Source organism: Protopterus annectens, chromosome 5.part0 (assembly GCF_019279795.1).
Source record: "Protopterus annectens isolate FY-2018-M chromosome 5.part0, PAN1.0, whole genome shotgun sequence".
NCBI lineage: Eukaryota > Metazoa > Chordata > Ceratodontiformes > Protopteridae > Protopterus > Protopterus annectens.
The window spans coordinates 829,556,819-829,579,053 of NC_056735.1; the positions used below are offsets into that span (position 1 = coordinate 829,556,819).

General features: G+C 39.6%; 1 protein-coding gene across 1 annotated transcript in view; it reads left to right on the forward strand.

The window, feature by feature from the left end:
* The window catches only part of F10 (coagulation factor X), a 539,902-nt gene that overhangs the window by 188,964 nt on the left and 328,703 nt on the right, over positions 1-22,235 (forward strand). Inside the window, exon 4 of the mRNA XM_044072640.1 lies at positions 4,830-4,854. Coding sequence (XP_043928575.1) covers positions 4,830-4,854 — 25 coding nt within the window. The remainder of the gene's footprint in view (positions 1-4,829; positions 4,855-22,235) is intronic.

Below are 22,235 nucleotides of genomic sequence, written 5' to 3' on the forward strand. Positions count from 1 at the left end.
TTTTCAAACTGTATATTATTTGAAGATACTAAAAATACAGTCAGTGGAGGAAACATATAGGGGGATACATCCCAATAACTGACAAATCTCAAAATGAGATGCAATAAAACAGTTATGTAACTGCATAAGTACTGCACGTTGAAGATTGTAACATGCAAAAAACTTTTGTCATATTTAGTCACATAGTAACACAACGGCAGATATGCCCCTATAGGTATAAAGCAATAATGCCCCTTCATAATGCACATACAAACCCACCCTTCCTATACATGCACAAACACACTTATAATTAGATATACACATGCTCAGGGAGTCATGACATGCACCCACACAAAGATGCACATACAGACAAAGCCCAGCTAGACACATAAACACACACTACAGCATTCTGACCTGCTTAGAATTACATTTTTATACACAAACAAAAAGATATAATGTGACATGTAAAACATTCTTTATAGTACTGCTTTATTAATATATTACTGATGTGTCAGGATATTGCATTATTTTTATATTCTAATCCAGATGCTGAGATCAAGTCCCACCTAAATAACTATACCAAATAATGCCATAGGAAACTATGTAATTTAGCTGCAAGCACATTTCAACACAGATGTTGAAGTCAAGCCCATTTGTTTATTTTTGCAGCCTTACTCAAGTAGAAATCAGTAATACTAACTGCATATAACAAGATGTGAATATTTTTATGATATATAATCTTAGACAGCATAGGTTCATAGATGTGTACTAGGCTAATGGCCCTGGAGCATTTACAAGCCTAGCCCATGGGATTACCCTGGCATCGTACCACCCAACCTTAGTTCCCAGTGCCTCTGTTGAGTAAAGCCACTAGAGTGATCCCTGGGGTGAATTTTCTATTTCCCATCCACTCATCAAGATTTCTCTTGAAGAGGGCCAGTGAAGTACTCTGCTTGACATGTGTGGGAAGTCTCTTCCATAGCATGGGCAGTCTCTGGGTTAAGAACCTGTCCCTCCAGCATGTTCTGTTGATTGTGGTAATGAGGTTGAGGTCTCTGGAGTGTGTGGTGCTGTGGGACTGGGACTTCTTTAGATGTAGCATTTCTAACAGAGCTGGGTCAGACATGGCTTTGTAAGTCAAGCAGAGATCACTTCTAAGTAGGTGATGAGAGACAAAGAATAGCTGGAGTTTTTTGAGTCTGTCCATATAGGACAAATGTTTAAGGCCTAGGATCCTTTTTGTGAGGTACTTTTGTGGCCTCTCCAGTTGTTGTCGGTGTTTAGTGAGGTACATGCCAAATGGGGCATTGTACTCAATAATTGACCTAATGAGGGAAGAGTAGAGGGCGACAATGAACTCTTTCTTCCTGGATGCAAAACCCTTAGTAATAAGATGTGCCACATAGAAGGACTTTCTGACCACAGTGGCAATGTGTTGGCCAAAACAAAGGTTGCTGTGAACCTGTGTTCCCAGATCTCTTATAATGCCTTCTGTGTTCAGTGGACTACCATCAATGTGTTAAATCATGGGAACCTGTTTTTTTCCAAAGGGGATGAAGACACATTTTTTGGCATTGAGCTTAAGGCCATGGTTCTGATACCATTTGGTCTCAGTGAGGCCTTTCTGTAGGATGTCAACATCACTTGGGGAGTTAATAATAGCTCCCAACTTGCAATCATCTGCAAACTTTTGTGAGCCAGAGTCCCTTTGCATTGGCATGGACTTCTGAGAAGTAGATACCAAACAGGAGAGTACCCAGGACCGAACCCTGTGGGACTCCACTCATGATTGGTCGGCAGTCTGACTTGGAGTCAGCTACTTTCACACCGTGGGTTCTATCTGTGAGCCACTTTACAACCCACCTAGTGATATAGGGGTTGATGCCTAGCTCAGGGAGTTTTTGTTATGATTTCTGAGTGGAGAATGGCATCAATGGCCTTGCCCAGATCAAGGTAGGCTATATGAATCAACTTGCCTTCATCCACAGATCTGGTGACTGACTCAAAGTAGTTGACCAAGTTGAGCAGGCATGATCTACCCTTCACAAAACCAAACTGTGTGGGATTCAGAGTTTGGAGATTCCCTATATCCTTGTTTATTAGGTCCATGATGATGCTTTCCTTAGCTTTGCATATCAGACTCGTCAGGCTAATGGGGCGATAGTTCCCAGGGTCTGTAGTCACTCTTCCTTTGTGGAGAGGTATGACTGTAGCAGTGCGCCATTTGGTAGGGACAAAGCCTGAGGTGAGGATGTGACTGAACAGGGCACACAGGTGAGGTGCCAGTTCCCTCTGTAGTTCATGTATAACACAGCCAGGGATACTGTCAGGTCCCATAGAAGCTGTATTCTAGGCATTGGACAGTGCTGTTTTAACCTGTGCAGCAGTAATACTGGGTGCCTGGCAATTTTATGGTATTGTGACTGGTCTTTGGGGCAGGAGATGGGTAAAGTTGGCACAGAATCTGTCGTCCAGTATATTGGCAATATCTGTTGGCTCGGTATAGGAGGTACCATTGTGCAGTAGCTCAGAGCAAATCTGGGTATTGCCATAGAGATTCTTTACATAACTACAGAAGGCCTTGTGGCTGTCTTTACTATCTGCTGCAATTCTGTTTTCATAGCTTTCTTCAGAGGATTTGATGAGGGATCTCAACTTTTTGTTGAGGCTGATAAGGGAGTTTTTCCAGTCTTGGGACTTCACCTTATACTGCATCAGTTTCCTCCTTCTGTTGTAGAGTTTGTTTATGGCAGGGAACCACCAGATTGGTTTCCTTTTTTTTTGGAGGAGAGCATCTTGGTTCTATTGTATATGGCAAGATCCATGCATTTGCGTACGTGTTCGTACAATGCATTGGTGTATGATTCGGCGGTCATGCAACTATTCTCCATTTGCATGGGTGCCTCAAAGTTAGCCACCTCTGTTTTTAGGAGCCCAAAGTTTGCTTTGGAGAAGTTTTTTATGGTGGTTACCTTTGTGGGGGGGGGTGGGGGGGTGGGATGTGAATTTCCAAGGTGATTAGTTTGTGGTCGGATATAACCTAGGAGGAACTGACTACTGGTGTAGAGCAATGGTTGCCCATGTTAGTAATGACCATGTCAAGGATGTTACTACCTCTAGTGGGGGTAAGAATGATCTGGTCCAGGGCATTGGAATTAATGAATTCCAGGACACATTAGGCAAGTGTATTGGTACATGAGTAGTTTTCCCAGTTAACGGAGGAGTAGTTGAAGTCACCCAGTATGAGAGTGTTAGGCTGGACCCTAATATTCTTCAGGGTGTTTAGGAACATGGAGTGTGAGTCTTGAGACATGGTTGGGGACCTATAGCAGGCTATGACCTGAATCGCTGTCTTACCCAGTGTTAGCTGCACCTGAAGTATCTTAGATGAGTTATGTTGGACTACCAGTCTGAAGGTGTGCACATCCTTCATGACTATGGAAACACCACCGCCTTTGGAGCTTTGGTCCAAGTTCTGGGGCCGAAAGGTGTGGAATGAGTTATAGCCTGGTAGTGCAGGGGTGCTTTCTGCTGCCTTGAACCAGGTCTCTGTTACAGCACAAATGTCGATGTTCTCCATTTTAAGGAGTGCTTCGAGCGAGTGCATTTTGAGATTTAGACTTCTAGCGTTGAGCAGCATGACCCTCAGATTGCATTTGTTTGTAGCTGTTACAGTGATAATTTTGTCTTTGGAACGCCACCTAAAAAATACACTATAGGAGTGGTAAGAGCCCTTGTCAGTATCAGGAAGCCCAGGGGTGGCAGATGCAGGCCATCTCTAGCAAAGTATCAAGGTCTGTCAGTCATGTCATCCCAGACAGGCAGATACTGGATCCCCTTAGAATGACACCAGAAACTTAGCCAATTGTTGAAATCAACCATTTTCTGCTTGTACTGTGGTATCATTCCGGGTGATGGTAGGATGATGCTCAGGACTAGGGTCATACCTGCCTTGGCTACATAATCCAGGAGCTCCTCCATTTCTCTTTTCATATAGTCCAGGGAGGTACATCTCAGGTCATTCACACCCACATGTACAATGACAGAGTCATATTTGTATCTGTTGTTGGGGAACCTGAGTGCGTCCGTTATGTGGTGGAGCCTGGTGCCTGACAGGCAGCTGACTGTTACATTCTCCTTATTCAACCTAGTGAGTGGGACATCAGTGTGCCTCACCATCAAGTCACCTATGACTAGTGTGTTGGGCATGCTGTTTTGCCTTAGGGGCTTTGGTTGAGTGGCACACTGTTTAGGAGAGTTATGTGTCTCGTGATTGGTGTTGTGTTGTGGTGGTCGAGTGCGTTTCTTCCTTGGAAATCTCTGTTGTTTGGGTAGATTTTTATTGAGAGCCTCCACGAAGGTGGGTGTGTGGTTTGTGTTTGTATGCGAAGGCAGTGCTGGGGTGTGTTCTGGAGGGCTATGTGTTCCATGTGGTGTGGTGCAAGTGTTGACCTTCTCTGCTTGACCAGCTATTCTGGTCTTGGCTGGAGAGTGTGTGGCTTCCAATTTGGATATATAAGTGCATCTCTCACAAGTCTGAGTGTTGGTTGGTAAGAGGAGAGGGTTGTCAGTGTACATGAGGCAGTTGCTACAACAATTTACTCTATAATAGAAAATTAAGTAGGGTATTATATTAATCAGATATTTGCAATTAAATAAAAATACATCTAGTCAACCTTCATTAAATGCTTATGATCAGCAATGTATTTTGTCAAATTCCAACTTATTTTCATAAGCAATGCCCCCTTTTATTTGTTTACTGAAAGTAGAAATGCTTTTGCAGTATCATACAGTACTATGTAATTCCTATTAAATGAAAAGTAACTGATACATCTTTTTTCTCATTTTAGGATGAATTCTGGAACAAGTATACAGGTAAGAGTTTGCAAATTTGTGAAATCGTCTTATGTGAGAGGAACTTAATATACCTGCAAAGCTGTTTTGTGAAAGACACACACTCAGCTACTCATGGATGAGAGCCAGGGCATGGAAGTACGCACGCGCACAGATGACACATACAAATGCTCACACACACATTACTCATTAAAAAATATTACCTAGGTAAAGATGTATACACACATAAATATGCATATAGATACTCATTTACAAAACAGGCACTTAACAATATTTATTTTCTAAGAATCAGTTTGCATGGTGCAAGGTTTTTCTGTCAATTCCCTGAAGGAAATTTCATTGACTTTCCAGTTCTTATCAGGAAGCTGTCTTATGAAAACTATTTTTTTGGCTTTCTATTGCTTAGATATTCAAAGTCCATGAATGTGACATATGACATTGTGCAAAATGATTCCAATATACATTGCTTTTTGCTGCATGTAATGCCCCTGGTAGAGTGCAATTACTATTTCTGTACCAGTTGTGCACCTATAACTAACCACAGTAAATATGTTAAGGTGTGTAAAAATTAGCTACTAGCTTGATTATAACTACATTCTAATGGCAATAAGGTACTAATGCCCACTCTTCCGCTGCTCAAAAATATTGTTTTTGTCAATATTATGCTTTTATAATTTTTTGAACAACATGATAAACCGATTTATAAATGTGAAGAAAAGAGTTAGTAACATTTGAAAAGATAGAAAAATAAAGAGATTGAACAACAAGCAATCATATACAGTGTAATTAGGTTCAACCTTTTAGATTGTCTTACATTTGAGTTAAGCAGCCTTTCTGTAGTAGCAGGCTAATTACTGATTTTCTGTGTTACATTCCTTGAGTTGTTTCTATTAGCTGCTTCTGATTGTTAGGCTCTGGCAGTTAATACTGAATGCAGTAGTTCTTGCAGGCTGGAAAAGCTGCTTACTTTCCTAGGAACAATGTTCTGTTGAGCAGTACTTCTGTTATGAAAATTTGCAAAGCATATCTCATTTCAGATCATAACATCATTGCATCCAATTCAGCTATATAGTCCAGAATTAGTCAGTAAGGCAGTTAGTATGAAGATATATAATAATAGCTCCTTGGTAATGGAACTATAAGCCAACTCTAAGACAAGCTGCATGGTTACAGTGTGACAGGAGCACATCACTTTATACTGCAGAGTAGCAATTCTGAATGACACTACACACCTCCTTTAGGTGGTGTATGGTGTACAGCAGTGTAAGGCAAATAAGCATGAGCTGGCCAATTCGTTCAATACGTTTGTGCTTTTTCCCAGTCTTCCGTGACGTCCTCCCATCTTTCCTCATCCTGGAAAGATATGTACCTCCAATTCTCTCCAATTACTTATCCTCCCTTTCTGTCCCCTTTAAACAATCCCCTATCAGTTTGCTATTGGGTTAACCTTTGACCTGTACCTTGCTTTGTGCCTCTTTACCTCCCCATTCTCTCCCATCCTTCTTTTGTATGGCTTGTCATTTACACTGTTTGTCCACAGTGGTATGTAGCCCCATCGGTCTGCCCCTTTTTTTACCTATTTGTTTCTTCCTAAACCCATGTCCATAGTAGTTCACCAGTGACCCATTCCCATGGGTGGTTTTCTTCCTCAGTTTGTCCCTTCTTTGGTAACTCATTTTTTTACCATCTTCTCTTGCTTATTATCATCATCGCTCTAAAATCTCATGCCACTGTCTTTGCCCTTCTGTCCTTCCTTAACATTCACTCAAAGCCACACAGTGGGATAGGCACTAATGCAGCATTCTCCTGGGCACCTCTGCCACCTTCCACTTATCTTAAGACCACAGCAAAAATTCAGTCACATATGACAGGTCTCTCACTAGCTAGTTGAATCTCCTGTGACCAAAAACCTTAATCAATTCCAGATTCCTTCCTGGAGTTTGGAATTTCTAATTCTGCTACTATGAGAGTCAGATCCCGCATGAAGATAACTTTCTTCCCTTTCTCCACTTTTTATTATCTTCTCCCATCTCTTCAGTTCTGTCCGTGACATTTCTAGGGTCTAATGCACTGTAATGATCTGTCAGCACCCGTCTCTATAATTGCAATCGGGGTGTTTGCCATTGTTTTTTTCATAGCCTACTCCTTTGAGCTCTTAATGAAGTAGCATTCTCCTCTTTACATCTTACACTTGCTGCGTTCTTTTAAGTTAATTACTACATCACCTCTGTCCCACCCCATATCTTTAGATCAGTGTCTCATTTTTTCCATACTACTAGCCATGTGTACCCTCTCATTTTGCATCCTTACCTGTTGCCACTATATTACAAAAGCTGTATCAGCTGCATAATAAATCACTGAGACAAGCTCCAAGTCATCCTTGCTTATTTGCCTGCTGATTTGGGGTCTGTTTTCTTTCATTCATTCAACTACTGGAATACCTGCTTTCCCTCTTCGGAATCTGAAATAGTCCTTCCATTTTCATCTTATGTTAAAGGTATAATAATTGAGATATTTGTGTGTACTTCTATTCATATGTTGTAGTATTCATCACATGAGGGAATATGCCGCAGGCTGTCTCGAACATCCAGTCAGTATACAAAGTTTAACGCTACTGAAAGGTACATGCAGTGCTGCACATAATACTACGTCCAGTGTTGGTCATAAAGTGATGTCAGGTATGTATGCAATGTTGGCATGTAGCATCCGCTGAACTTTTCTGCCACCAGTCTGCACACCATCTCTAGTTGTTTGTGCAAAAGCAAGTTGCTGACTCTGGAGAGATAAGTACCCCATTGGAGACTTTTATCTTTGATCTTTTGCTACTGTTGTTTTCTGTGGTTTCCTGTCATCTAGGAAGGGCAAGTGTCAGTGTGGAAGGCAAATTCTCCATAAGGATTCCAACAAACTCGTCTTTTTTGTCTAGGCCCTAACCACAAGCCATGCATCTTCTAGGAATTATAAAGATTGTGTGCCCAAGACCCTCCACAGCTGTCTGACTTCCCTTAACATATATTTATTTATTTATTATTATTTATTTGACATTTGTTGACTGTGATAGTCTAACAGAAAAAAGAAGAAACTGCAGGTACTCCACAACAATAGAAGCCAACCAGTTGCTATTGTACTAAAACAGCTTTATTGTAAAAGTAAGCACTTTCACATCTGCTCAGGATGCTTCATCAGACTTTAACAAACATCTAACTATCAAATATTTAAATACACACCCTACAATTCATTGGGCCAATGAAATCAAACAAACAATTATCACCAATTTGCATCCAATGCTATATATTAAAGACATATATCCATAAGGCAAAAACATATATATATATATATATATATATATATATATATATATATATATATATATATAAATGCACAGTAAAAAAGGACATCCATTACATATAAAACTACTGTCAAAAAGTTGCTATCAAAAAGTTGATTAAATAATCTTTACCAAAAGGTTAAAAACCTTAAAACATTTATATGTACATTGCCGGATAAAACATACTACTATTCTAAAAACTATTGATCATTACTAATGCTTTAAAGGGCGGTCCATAAGAAATGGTTTTAAACTAACCCTATCATTCAGGCCATGTCCTGAATCCGCTTGTAATTTAATTATCCATTTCCCTTCTTCTCTCTCTGTAAAACCAACAGTATTACCTAATCTCATGGTGGTATATATGAGTTCTAAAGCCATGAACTCAAAACTATGTGTAGTGCCATGCGTCAATCCTTCTTCTCTCTCTGTAAAACCAACAGTATTACCTAATCTCATGGTGGTATATATGAGTTCTAAAGCCATGAACTCAAAACTTTGTGTAGTGCCATGCGTCAATCCTTCTTCTCTCTCTGTAAAACCAACAGTATTACCTAATCTCATGGTGGTATATATGAGTTCTAAAGCCATGAACTCAAAACTATGTGTAGTGCGACAATCCTTCTTCTCTCTCTGTAAAACCAACAGTATTACCTAATCTCATGGTGGTATATATGAGTTCTAAAGCCATGAACTCAAAACTTTGTGTAGTGCCATCGTCAATCCTTCTTCTCTCTCTGTAAAACCAACAGTATTACCTAATCTCATGGTGGTATATATGAGTTCTAAAGCCATGAACTCAAAACTTTGTGTAGTGCCATGCGTCAATCCTTCTTCTCTCTCTGTAAAACCAACAGTATTACCTAATCTCATGGTGGTATATATGAGTTCTAAAGCCATGAACTCAAAACTTTGTGTAGTGCCATCGTCAATCCTTCTTCTCTCTCTGTAAAACCAACAGTATTACCTAATCTCATGGTGGTATATATGAGTTCTAAAGCCATGAACTCAAAACTATGTGTAGTGCCATGCGTGATGGTCTGACTGAGCATGTGCCCTTTTTCAGCAGTGAGTTTGGAAAAGAAAAAGTGAGAAGGGAAGTAATAATCAGAGGAAGAAGAAAGAAGAGGTGATAGTGAAAGAAATCTGGGAGTAAAGAGACCAGGAGGGGGAAAAGATAAAAGAAGGTGGAAGTTGAAACAGGAAACAGAAGAATTTCAAATGGGATGATTACAGTGACAGATCCAGGCTCTGTTTAGGAAATTTCTAAGAGTAGGTTTGAAGTCATGAGAATTGGTAATATGTCTGAGGGCTAAGGGACGCTTATTCCAAGATAATGCAGGAAGGGAGCTATAAAGGTTTAGTTCTGAAAATTGTTTTGGCTTATGAATCTGCAGGAGAAATTGATAATAATTTCTGATAGAGTGAGGAGGGTTATAAGGAGAGACAAGAAAGGAGATGCTAGGGCAGGAGCAGGGTTGATTTAGGATGGTATGGATAATGAGAAGCTGTGTATATAAGAGTTGGTTTGGAAGCTCTAAACAGCTGAGAGTATGGAGAGCAAGACAGTGGTGAGGTTTAGGTGGCAGGTTGGCTGCAAATCTGGCAACTTTGTTGCACATAGTCTCAAGTTTGGAAAGAAGAGAGGATTGTAAGTTAATAAGGATCTAAGAAGAGTAAAAGAGGTTAGTGAGAAGATAAGCCTGGGTCAGTGAAAGTCAGGAACTGGGTGTTAGGAACTTTTTATCCTACAAAGAAGGCAGAGGTTTTGGTGGGTCTTCTTTATGCAGTGGTTTACATGGACATCACATTTAAGTTGATCATCAATGTTTACTCCAAGGAGCTTAGTAGAGGGTTCAGCTGACATAATAATGTTGTTAAGGGAGGAGATAGTATATAAGAGGCTTTAAGATGAGAGAGATTTATGAAGAAAAAGTAGTAGTGTTGTCTTTTTAGGGTTTAGAATTAGTTGATTATTAATAAGCCAGGATTCAGTGAGGTTGAAGGAGGTTTGAGTAAGGGTGAGCAGGTCAGTGGGGTTGAAGGCTATAGTGATAATGGTGGAATCATCTGCATATTGCATGATGGAAGACTGAGGACAGGTTGTGTAGAGCGGATTAGTAAAAATGTTAAAAAGAAGGGGGCCAAGAATAGAGCCATGTGAGACTCCTGTTTTTATAGGGAGGAAAGTCAAGAAAGCTGAGAGTCATTTGAAAGCTTAGAGAGATAACTAGAAAACTAAGAGATAGTAGTATCTCATTGATTAAGTTGAGATCATTAGGAGAGAAGAATGGAATGGGAGACAGTATCAAAGGGTTTATAAAGATCTAAAATGAGGCAGGAGAATAGTTTATTATTATCTCTAGCTAGAGAGATTGAGTTAGTAAAGGAAAGTAGTGCAGTGGTAGTGCTATGGTGGGGGCAAAAGCCATGCTGTGTAGAGGTGAAAAGATTTTCTTTAGTGAGGTAGGACATATATTTAGAAAAGCAGAGACTTAAACAGTTTGCAGCATCATGGAAGGTATGTCAGACCCTTCAGATGAGCCTGCTCTGAAAAATGCCAAAAAATCAATTCCTGAGGTTTCACCTGCACCCCCAAATCTGGACATTTCTCTCGAGGCTGATGTTGGCCCAGGGACTCACCTGGAGGAAAGCTGTGTTTCTTCTGTGGGTACTGTAGTGGAGGCCACAAAGGATCCTGCAAGCACACCCTCAGGGGATTTGCAGATGTTCACGTCAGAAGCATTGGGGGGGGGGGGACCTGGGCTCATAGTGTCTAAAGGTCCCCAAGGTATACATTAAATCCTTCTTATTGAGGAAATACCAATGATAGTTATTGAATGAAGGCCTATGTTTGGTTCTTCTTTCTTTCACAGACTGGATGTTCCATTAAAGAAAAAGCAGAAAAACAAGCATGATTCTTCTTCTTCACAGGAACATTCAGCAGATTGGCAGACCTTTTCTCAAGGCCTATTCAATGCTTTCATGGCACTCAACCTTCTGGGGTATCTTTGCTTAGCCCTTCCCTTTCTTCATTTCCTCTTAAGATTTTAAGGGTAGAAGAATCTTCAGATGAGGATGACACTGCAGGTGAGGAGTCACTTGCTTATTCAGGCCAAATTACTTCACCTTTGGGGCAAATTCTCCAGGTGAGGATACCCTTTGAAGAAAATGTTGTGAAAATGAGTTTCTTTTTAAGTGGGGTTGCTTTCAGGTTTTTGAAATGCAAAAAAAGATATTACGACCTGTTATAGATGGAGTCTCCTTCTTCATTTACTGTTATTCCAGTACTTCCAGCCTTCCTGGATGCTTTCGTTGCAGCTTCTAGGAACCCAGATTCACAACCCCATGCTCCTAAGAGGCCAGATAGATTTTACAAAGCTCCATAAGACTGTAAGTCTTTGTTTAAATGCCCTTCAGCAAACCCAGCCATTGTTAATGTGGCTGCAGATATACCTTCTAAACTTTTGCTGTCTACTTCCTTGCTACCTTCTGATAAAGAAAGTAAAATTATGGAATGTTTGGGGAAAAAGTTTATACTTCTGGTATTTTGACTTTTAGTGCAATTAATTACCAGACACATATGACTACACATGCCTTAGCTCTTCCTTTCCAGGCCATTTAACTTATATCTGAACTTCCAGATTCAGATATCAAATCACAACTTTCCTCTCTCCTGGGTTCTTCTACACAAATGGCTCATCACTCCATAAAATGTAGTTATGATGCAGCAAAGGTTTCTACTAGAGCTGCATCTTCTGGCTCATTGCTGAGAAGATATTCTTGCTTGAGGCTTTAGCCACTTCCAGATGACATTAAGATACTCATGTCTTGTTTGGGTCTGCAGCTGCAGAGCTCTTCAAGCCTTTGCAGGAAAAGGGTAAGGAGCTTCATAAGCTTAAACATATTTTCATGTCTCCAGTTCCTAAATTTCATAGGAACCATCCTTCTAAAACTACTTACATTAGGAAACAATTCCGACCATCTCCCTCCAGGGGTAAAAGGAGAGCTAGGAAACATTTTTCTTTGAAACCCACTACTTCTTCTCCTTCTCAGAAGCAGCTTTTTCTGAGTAAGTCAGGTAGCCTGTGACTAACAACGTATTTGCAGACAGGTACCCTTTTCCTTACGCCCATCCATGTCTCTTCCATTTTAGAAGCTTATCACTCAAAATTCCTTGGTCATTTCCATAATATTCATGGTTCGGGTCTGGGATATTTCTCAAATCCCAGAGGATCAGCTAGAATTTTTTCCACAGGTACTTCATTCTTTGCTTTCCCAAGAAACCATTCAGGAAGTACTTTTAACCCAAAGAGAGGAGGATTTTACTCCAGAATGTTTCTTCTTCCCAGAAAAGATGGTCCTTGGAGACACATCCCTGCTGTTTCTCATCTAAACACATTTCTAAAGGTTCCAACTTTGTGCATGCTATCTTTAAATAACCTCCCTCATCTCATTCCTCCTCAGGCTTTTATGGTTTTTCTTGACATCAAGAATGCCTATTTTCACATTTCTAGTCATCCTCTTTACAGGAAATGTCTGTGTTTCTCAGTTGCTTCCTCTCATTTTCAGTTTTCTGCTTTGCCCTGTGATCTGTTCACGGTACCAAGAGTCTTCATAAAATGGTTAGCTTCTGTGATTGCCTTTTGCAGACTCAGGGGTATTCAAATCTTCCCCTGCCTGGACGACCTTCTTCTTCAGACTGCTTCTCCAGACATCTTACACAACGGAATCTTCATTACACAGTTTATATTCTGGAGATGCTAGATTTCGCTATAAATTACCACAAATCTCATCTCACTCCTTCACACATTGTAAACACAGTGAGCAGGTCCATGACTCAATCCCACAAGTGGATGCTTTGCAGGGATGTGCTTCTGGACATTCTCCACCAGTGGGGTATTCCTCAAGTAGAGCTTTTTGCCTCCCCTCTGAACAGACAGCTTCCAAAGTATTGTGTCAGAGTTACAGATCCTCTGGCTTGGAAGGTGGACATCCTAGCTTTCTCATTTAATGGGATGTTTCTCTATTTATTTCCCCCCTTTCCTCTTCTTCAGAAAGTTCTGCTAAAAATTCAACAGGACCAACCAAAAATCTAGCTGGTAATTCCTTTTTGGCCAACGCTGCATTGGTTCTCCCTTCTACTACATCTAGCCCAGGGCAATCAACACAAGTTACCTCAAAGGCTCACAGAGGGCAAGACATCTCTAATACATCCACAACTGTAAACACTACATCTGACACTATGGTTGATAGGATTTTGATTCCTTTCAGACACCTCTGTTGTGAGGACATGCAAACAGTACTGCAGGAGGCCAGGAAACCTAATACCATGAAATCCTACTTATCCAAATGGAAGAGGTTTTCCATCTGTCGCACACCTCTCAACCATCACAAAATTCACAGCAGCTTCCAAATAAAACTTGTAATCCACAAAATGAAGCAGCTTGTCAAGCAAAACAATAAAGCCCTGAGCAGGGCAAGCTTAGAAAATTGTGAAAAAAAAACACAGATTGCTCAGGGCTTTATTGTTTTGCCTGAAAAGCTGCTTCATTTTGTGGATTACACCTCTCAATCATACTGCATTTCTCAGAATTTCCTGGTTTTGACGCTAAAATAATGGGGTGCCACGAATTCCCGAGTGGCCCTTTAAATCACAATTTTTCTTTGCATCAACATGCACTTATAGGTTCATAGGCTTATAGGTAAGTATTTCACTCCCACAATAAGAACAATAACATGTATAAAACATTAATGTCAGATATTATTAACTCAGTATAAACCTTGGTTATTTACTACAAAAATATACAAGTGACAGGCATAATTAAGCAAAATAGGGATAGCTGAGAGGCAGAATGCTGCCCTGTATTTTGTCTTGCTACTCAAGTACTCCAGATCATTGAACATGAGAATCAACTCCTTAATTTGCATCAAGGACTGCCTGAAATGGCTCTCCAATATAATCCATTCACAGATGTAGTATAGTCCAAGTTTTCTCTCCAAATCCGATCTTGTGTACTTCTTTCTCTTCCTTCTCCCTCGTACCTGTCCCAGTTTGAATGAGCCCTGCTCAATTCTCATTGCCAATTCATGGAGGTGATCATTATGGGGGCTAATGGTACTTGTTTTGATGTCACCAGTTCTGGAAAATACTCAGACAGCTGCGGCGGTGCAGCGGTAGCGTTGTTGCCTCACAGTAAGAGGTTCTTCCATTCGATTCTCGGCTGGAGTGTGGGGAGTGCCTTCTGTGTGTAGTGTGCATGTCCCCCCCCCCCGGTTGGGTGGGCGATAGAAAGATATGCGTAAATGGGCATTTTCACTCATCAGAGCATTCGACATTCTTCCTATTCAATTTTATAATATAGACCCGTTCATCTTTGCTACTGCATTAACTAAACTTGGACGTTGCACTGTTTTGAGTCATGTTTTTTTAAGCACTAAAGAGGTAGTAAGTAATGATTGGTTTAGTTTTTCCACATTTGCAGACATCTGCATAACAGGATTTATTTGCTTTTTTGACAAATGATGTGTGGTATTTGACATATTCACATGGAACTTGCTCAGTGTAGTCGTAACTGCAATAAGTATGAGATCTACGAATGAAAAAATATCCTGCTTAAGAGGTTCAAACCTGCAAATTAGAAAAAATAAACTCTGCATTTGGAGTGTATTGGAGATGGGGTTGAAAATGTAGAGATGGAAGTTATTTTTGTGGATGTGCTTAAGGGCAGGACTTTTTCCTTCAGGAAGAGTTGGACTGAATGATGTCTTCTCATGTATTTATTTATTTAATTCAGTGACAGCTGAGGCAACTGCAGAGGTGCAGTGAATAGCATTGCCACCTCACAGCAAGAGGCTCTCTGGTTCGATCCTCAGTTGGGGTGCCTTCTGTGCGGAGTCTGCTTGTCCTCCATGTGGTCATGTGGGTTTCCTCCAGGTGCTCTGGTTTCCTCCCACATCCCAAAAATGGGTCTATATTAGAACACTGAAGTTTCAAAACTTCAAGTGTTCTAATATCAAACCTTATTCAGCAAAAGCTGAAAATATCGAAGCAACAGAAAACCAAATTTTTTCCTATGGAAAGAATTCGGTTGTCTGCTTCTGTTGCTTTGGTATTTTCAGCACTGCGGTGGAAAGTTACGGGTCAGGTTCAGGTAAATGTGCGATTGTGTGGACGTGAGGGTTGGGGCGTGTTAGGTGATTTAGGGTTAAGGCGTGGGTTAGGTATGTGTGCAATTGTGTGGACGTGAGGTTTAGGGCAGGTTAGGTGAGTTAGGGTTAGGGAGCGGGTGAGGTGAGTGTACGATAGTGACGGACTTTAGGGTTAGGGTTTGGGTTAAGGTAAGTGGATAGTTAGTGGTGTGTGTATAGTTTAGTGTAGGATTAGGTGTAAGATTTTAGGTGTATGTGTCTGGATTGCTATTTGTTTGGTGTGCTTGTGTTGTGTGTATGTGTTTTGGAACAGCAAATTTTTTCCCTAGGAAAAAATCCGTTGTTCTGTATGTTTGATGTTTTCAGCTTTTGCTGAATAGGGTTCGATATTAGAACATTCGAAGTTTTGAAACTTCGATGTTCTAATATAGACCCCCCCAAAGACATGCTGTAGGTGGATTGGACACTCTAAATTGGTCCTAGGTGTGAGTGCGTCCGTGTGTGCCTTCTATGTATGGTTGGTAGCTGGGCTGGCAACTTGACACCGTAAAACTCCGCTGTCAGTCATGAGCGAACAGGTGATCCACTGTGGCGACCCCTAACCAGCAAAAGCCGAAAGAAGAATTCAGTGACAGCTGAGATTTGCCTATGACTGTGAGTAAATTAGTTGTCAGCAGACCACACTGGAAAGTTTGCATCTGGTTGTGGCCAGGACAAATGCATCTTCCTTGCTTCAGGTGTATAGGTAGTAGGCACTCCGCGATTGACTTATACTGTCAAAGTTAGCAACGTGCAGAATTTTTTCACTCTTACTTTTCAGTTACCAATAATACTTGAATTGTTGCTTTTGTTTTGATTACCATTCACTCAGCGGGATTTTGTCAATACCCATTACAGATGCAGAACTGAGAAAATCCTTTCAGATTTGCTGTATTCGTGAGAGGCTTGTCCAGTTAGTTATAGGCTGAGGACTTGAAAATTACAGACAGCTATGTCAGAAATTAGACGTTCATAACTTATTTTGCAGAAAATATATGTTGAGAGTATCCCACAATTCCATTTGAGTGGGCAAGGTTACATAATTATATATGCAAAGTTTATGTTAATCAGTATCCCAATAGGGAAAGGTACGATATGGTGTCTTTCTCAAAACATACAGCCACTCTCAGTGGATATTCCCACAGTTTTGTCTAACTTGTGTGAACTACTGAAAAAAGGGTTGGCTTACTCCTCAGTAAAAGTTCATCACTCAGGCCTTCCTGGCTGTTTGCCTATTATCCTTCCTTTGTCTTGTAGATTGGAAGTTAAACTTTTCTTAAAAGGTGTCCATCATATTAGACCCCCACGGAAACAAGTTCCTCTTCCTTGGGGCCTTAATTTTTTCTTAGAAAAACTCACATTGGCTTTTTTTGAGCCAGCAGGTTCTGCTAGTGTCCAACATTGCACTTAGAAAACAGTGCTTCTATTAGCTATAACTTCAGCTAGAAGGGTTTCTGAACTTCATACCCTAATGGCCTTGTATCCATTCATTGTATTCCACATACTAACCCCTCCTTTATGCCCCAAGGTGAGGAATGAGAATTAATCTATTCATTTGCCCATCTCCTTTCCTACTACACAGTCTTCTGGTGAGATGATCCTACACACCTTGGATGTGCACAGACAACAGATTTTATTTGGATAAAACTAGGACTATTAGAAAGTCTGATCATCTTTTTGTTTCTTATCATCCCTGAGCTCTGGGCAAGCCTATTTCCAAGTAAACCATTTCTACTTGGATTAATAAGACTATTTCCTTTTCCTTTTGTTATGTTTTTCATGGAAAAACTCTTCATAGCCAGTTAAGACTCATTCTACAACAGCTGGAGGCAGTTCTTTGGTCTTCGGTCCATATTTTTACCAAATATTATAAGTCAGATAGAATTTCAAGATCTAGAGCTGGCTTTGTCAGGGCTACTCTTCATTGATTTGTAGAAAGTGCTTCTGTTCCTCCCCCCACCCTTTCCTTGGCATGTGTTTTGGTATTCTTCATCATTTGATGAATACTGAAACATATGAACAGAAGGAAGCAGAAAAGCTGTGTAAAATTTTACCATAACCATGGATATTCTTCTCTTCTATATGTTACAATATTCTATCCCTATTTCCTTCCCTCTGATTCTTGTTCCTTCATGGATGTGTGTTTACCTCTTGCTTACTCAGGCTGGTGTTCTTTCTGGGCATTTAGATCTGTGGATGGCACGTGCCAACATTGCATGTATACCCGATGTCACTTTACGACCATGTATATAAGTAGATATGTGTGTGTGTGTGTGTGTGTGTGTGTGTGTGTGTGTGTGTGTGTGTGTGTGTGTGTGTGTGTGTGTGTGTGTGTGTGTGCGTGCATATGTGCACCTGTGCATGTGTGTGTGTGTGTGTGTGTGTGTGTGTGTGTGTCTAAGTGTGCGTGCGTGTTTGCATGTGTGTGTGTGTGTGTGTGTGTGTGTGTGTGTGTGTGTGTGTGTGTGTGTGTGCATGTGTGTGTGCATGTGTATGTGTGTTTCTGTGCTTCTATAAACATATATACTTATTTATAGACAGACGTGTGTGTGTGTGTGTGTGTGTGTGTGTGTGTGTGTGTGTGTGTGTGTGTGTGTGTGTGTGTGTGTGTGTGTGTGCGTGCACGCGAGAGACTGTTGAATGAGTGACTGTTATGCAGTCTGTGTTTAATGTCAAATACAAAATATTTTGATTACTCAAATGACTGCATTCATGAAAGTCAAATATGTGTGGGATGGGAATATTTGTATTTGTCATTAATTAGTAGATTGCAGCTTTTTTACTGGTTCTCAATCTGGTCAGGATGCTTGTAGTCTTTTGTAGCTTTAATGGTGCAGTTTTGTTTCATCTGACAGCAGTACTGGGTATGCAAGAGATATTTCCCTTCTTCAAGTTGTTGTGAGTATAGAAATGGTATCATTCATTTTGGAGGTTGTGGAGAGCTTGCTTCCCATATTTGGTCTGCAAGGTGTAATGGCTTCCCAGCATGAGGCTGTTTAGTTTTGGTTAATGCACTTGTTTGGTATTTTCTTGATTTTCAGTATTTTTAGTGGCAATGTTTTTTGTAGTTCTATATGGAGTTGAGTTTTTCTTGATTTTGAGTGCTTATTATATGATCATGCACACAAATATACACACACATGCCAACATAAACATGCAAACACACACAGACACACACACACAAAAACGCACACACACACACACAAACACACACATATATTATCTCTCTCTCTCTCTCTCTCTATATATATATATATATATATATATAGATAGATAGATAATTAGATATATGCATGTATATGTATACAGTATACATGGATACAGTACAACTGGTTAAATTTATCATTGGTGTAATGATTTTGTGGTGCAGATTTTATTGAATGTAAGTTTTGTTGAATGATGAAGCAGATGAAGTGTGCAACATTGAATGTTATGCAGATGGGACTTAGCAGTAATGCTAAAACTTTCATTTGTAATGTAAGCTTCAGCACTGGAGTGGAGTGAGTGCAGTATTTGTTTGCAGCTTAGGGTTAGCAAAAGGGGTAGGGAAGGAGATGGATTTGTTGCTATGCTTGGGTGCTGGTATGTTTATAGTGTGTGCTTGTGTATGTTTATGTGTGTGTGCATGTGCATGTGTGTGTATGTGTGTGTGTGTGTGTGTGTGTGTGTGTGTGTGTGTGTGTGTGTGTGTGTGTGTGTGTGTGTGTGTGTGTGTGTCATATTTAGCTGTACTGTGTTTACTATTCTAATATGTAAGATTGTAGTTAAAACATATAATTTTGTATCTAAAATACATATCACAAGCCACATTTTTTCTTATAAAGTCCATTGGTTTGTTACCTTTGTGGATGAAAGAGCTGAAATAAATATTTTACTAACCTGCAAATTTTGTAAGGATAAAGAGAAATGATGCAATTATTTGCAAAATGACTAATTATACGTAAAGGTGTTAACAAAGTGTAGTGTAGTCCCGTCTGAATACATGCAGACACATGCAAAGATATAATGTGACTCCGGAATAATTACAGAAGTTGTTGTGTCTTTCGGCTTTTCCCGGTTAGGGGTCGCCACAGCGGAACTCCGGTCCGCTAATGATTGGTAGCTGATTTTTACATGCTGAGTTACCAGCCCTGACGCACAACCTTCAACAAAGGTACACCCATTCACGCATGTCCCCACGCAGAAGACGCTCTAGCTGAGAATCTAACCGGACAGCGTCTTACTGTGAGGTGAGAGCGCTTCCACAGCACCACCACCGCATTTAGAATGCTTACAGAAGTATTCAGCACAATTGTTGTAGGATTTCAGATACCAGTGCAGCAAAGCATCAGTCCAGTGCCGAATCCGTAGTCCACATTCAAGAACCGATTGTGCAAAAGTATGTTTTATATGACACATATATTGCTGTGGCAAATAAATGTAATAAAAATCATCTGTGACAAGTACTTCACCACAATTCAGAAACATAAGTTGAGTAAAGAATTCATTGTGCAGAATATAGATGACAGGTTTTAAAGATCTGTTTGAAATTTTATTGGGTCTGCAGGCTAAATATTACTAAAATATCTCACATGAACTAGTCCCTGTGACTCATGATCCAGGAAGAATATCAAATTGGCCTAAAGCTAGGACAGAACAAGAGCTGAAATATATGAAAGCAACAGGTGTTACAGTCAAACAGAGAAAAAGATATAGATGAATAACTCAGAAGCACATGTGGAACAGAACAAACTTAGGATATGGACTAAAGCCATAGACTTGTACAACTGTATTTAAAAGACCATTATTCATTTCAAACTGGGATCCAAATGGAAAGATGATAAAATCAGCAAAGGAGAGTAGTATTGCTGAAACTTAATTTATTCTCAAGACTTGGTGATTACCTTTAGGCGGTGGGCCCTGTTTTTACAAAGTTTCGCCAAGATGACACTAATATATAAACTGTATTTTATAAAGCATATCCCGTGGGTAGAAGTAGGTTAAAAATAAAAAATAAAAAAAAACAGTTGGGTACAGAAGTCACAGGATGAAAAACTGCATATTATGCACCGGTACCAGGAATGAAAAGCATGGCAGTGTAGAATCTTCAACACCCTCAAACATTCATGTAATGGGGTTAGGTCAAGCTCAGAGGGAGGATGGCCTCCATCTTATAGTAGGATGTAGTAGTTCACAAAAAATACAAATGCTGACAGGCCAAAAAAGAGCCATAAAGATGATAGAGTGGAATATTGAGAATAAGAACCTCCCTCCCATCTTTCAAAACTAGTCTGAAAGACTTCCTAGCAATAATATGGCTCTGTTCTTGCTCAAAACCAGGATGGACTTGTATCCCTAAATGTGAACAAGTACCTTTTGATTCCTTATTCCTCCTTATTCTCCCTTCTTCACTTACTTCCTTACTACCAAATTCTCTTCCCTGACTTTCTCTCTAAATATAACATAAGCCTGTTTTACCTTACCTTCATAATGCAATTCATGTTTGTATTAGACTAGCATAACTTTAATTGCTCTAGAAACTGTATAAAATATCTTCAAATTTTAATTGCTGTCATAACTTGTATCAGTTCTTAACCAATGTTTTTATATTGTTGCTAATCTGATATAATTATTGAAACCGTGATGCTTTTGTTTTATTTTTGAACATTCTAAAATTGCTATTCTTAAAATGTTTTGTAATAATTTGGAGCTTTTCTCTCTGGGCCTCTGCTGAAAAGGGGCTTCTACCCAGTCTGACACTCCCAGTAATCCAATGTTAATAAAATAATAAATAAGAAATAAATTATATAGTGTTACTATGATGCAAGAAGCCCATAATTTCCAGATATAAGATAGTCAAAAAGATAAAGAGAGAAATTAGAGGAAAGAAAAATACTTGCAAAACAAAAACTGTTAAAAGCATCAAAACAAATTTGTGTTCATTAAAAAAAATAAGTTGTACAAAAAAATGTTCATTAATACAACAGATACACTAAAAACATAAGCAAAGAAATGTTGGGCAGTTTGGAAAAGGAAGTGAGTGAGGAAGTGTGAAAATATAAAGAATAAAACTTGTAAAAGTTGAAAGGTATAAAAAAAAACATGGACACGGGAAAAAAGTGAAATATGATATGGTGCTATATTTATGCAAAGGAGAAAGCCCAACTTATCAATAAAAAAATATAGCTCCAAAGATATTTAAAGAGAAATACAGGCCAAGGCACCCAGATATGAAAAAATTCACAATACAAAAATTAAGATCTCAAAGTGGGAACATAGAAAAGAAGATGAAATACCTGTGAAGTAAAGGATGTAGTACAGAAAATCTAGCACAGATTATGTCACAGCATGATAGAACAATAAGTCCACAAATAAAGGACAAACAGGTGGAGCAGGAGACATATGAAGAAGAAATATGGACATGAGAAAGAAAAAAGAGATTTAATATACTACAATATTTATGCAAAGGAAAAAGCAAAACTAATCAATATAAAAAACAGCATAAAAATATTTGAAGAGAAATACAAGCACAGACATCCAGATATGGAAATTTCACAATACAAAAAAATAAGAAAACAAACGTGGAAGGTAGAAAAGAGGATTAATAAGGGAAAAGTTAAAGAAATAGTAACTGAGGTTATGGATTACCAGTGAACTGAAGAATTTACTGCAGAAAACCCAACCCTGATAATGTGACAGTATGACAGAACAATGATTGGCAAATAAAGAAAAAACTGTTGGAACAGGAAGCATCTGATCACTTGCCACATGAAGATACTCTAGAGCATTCAATAGGAAACCAGCAGAAAAATTATGCTGAACTTGCACAGCAAGGGAAGGAACAGGAAACAGTCACAGCTCTGATGCAGTCAATGTTGTGGAGTAATTGGCCAGTGAGTTCCCA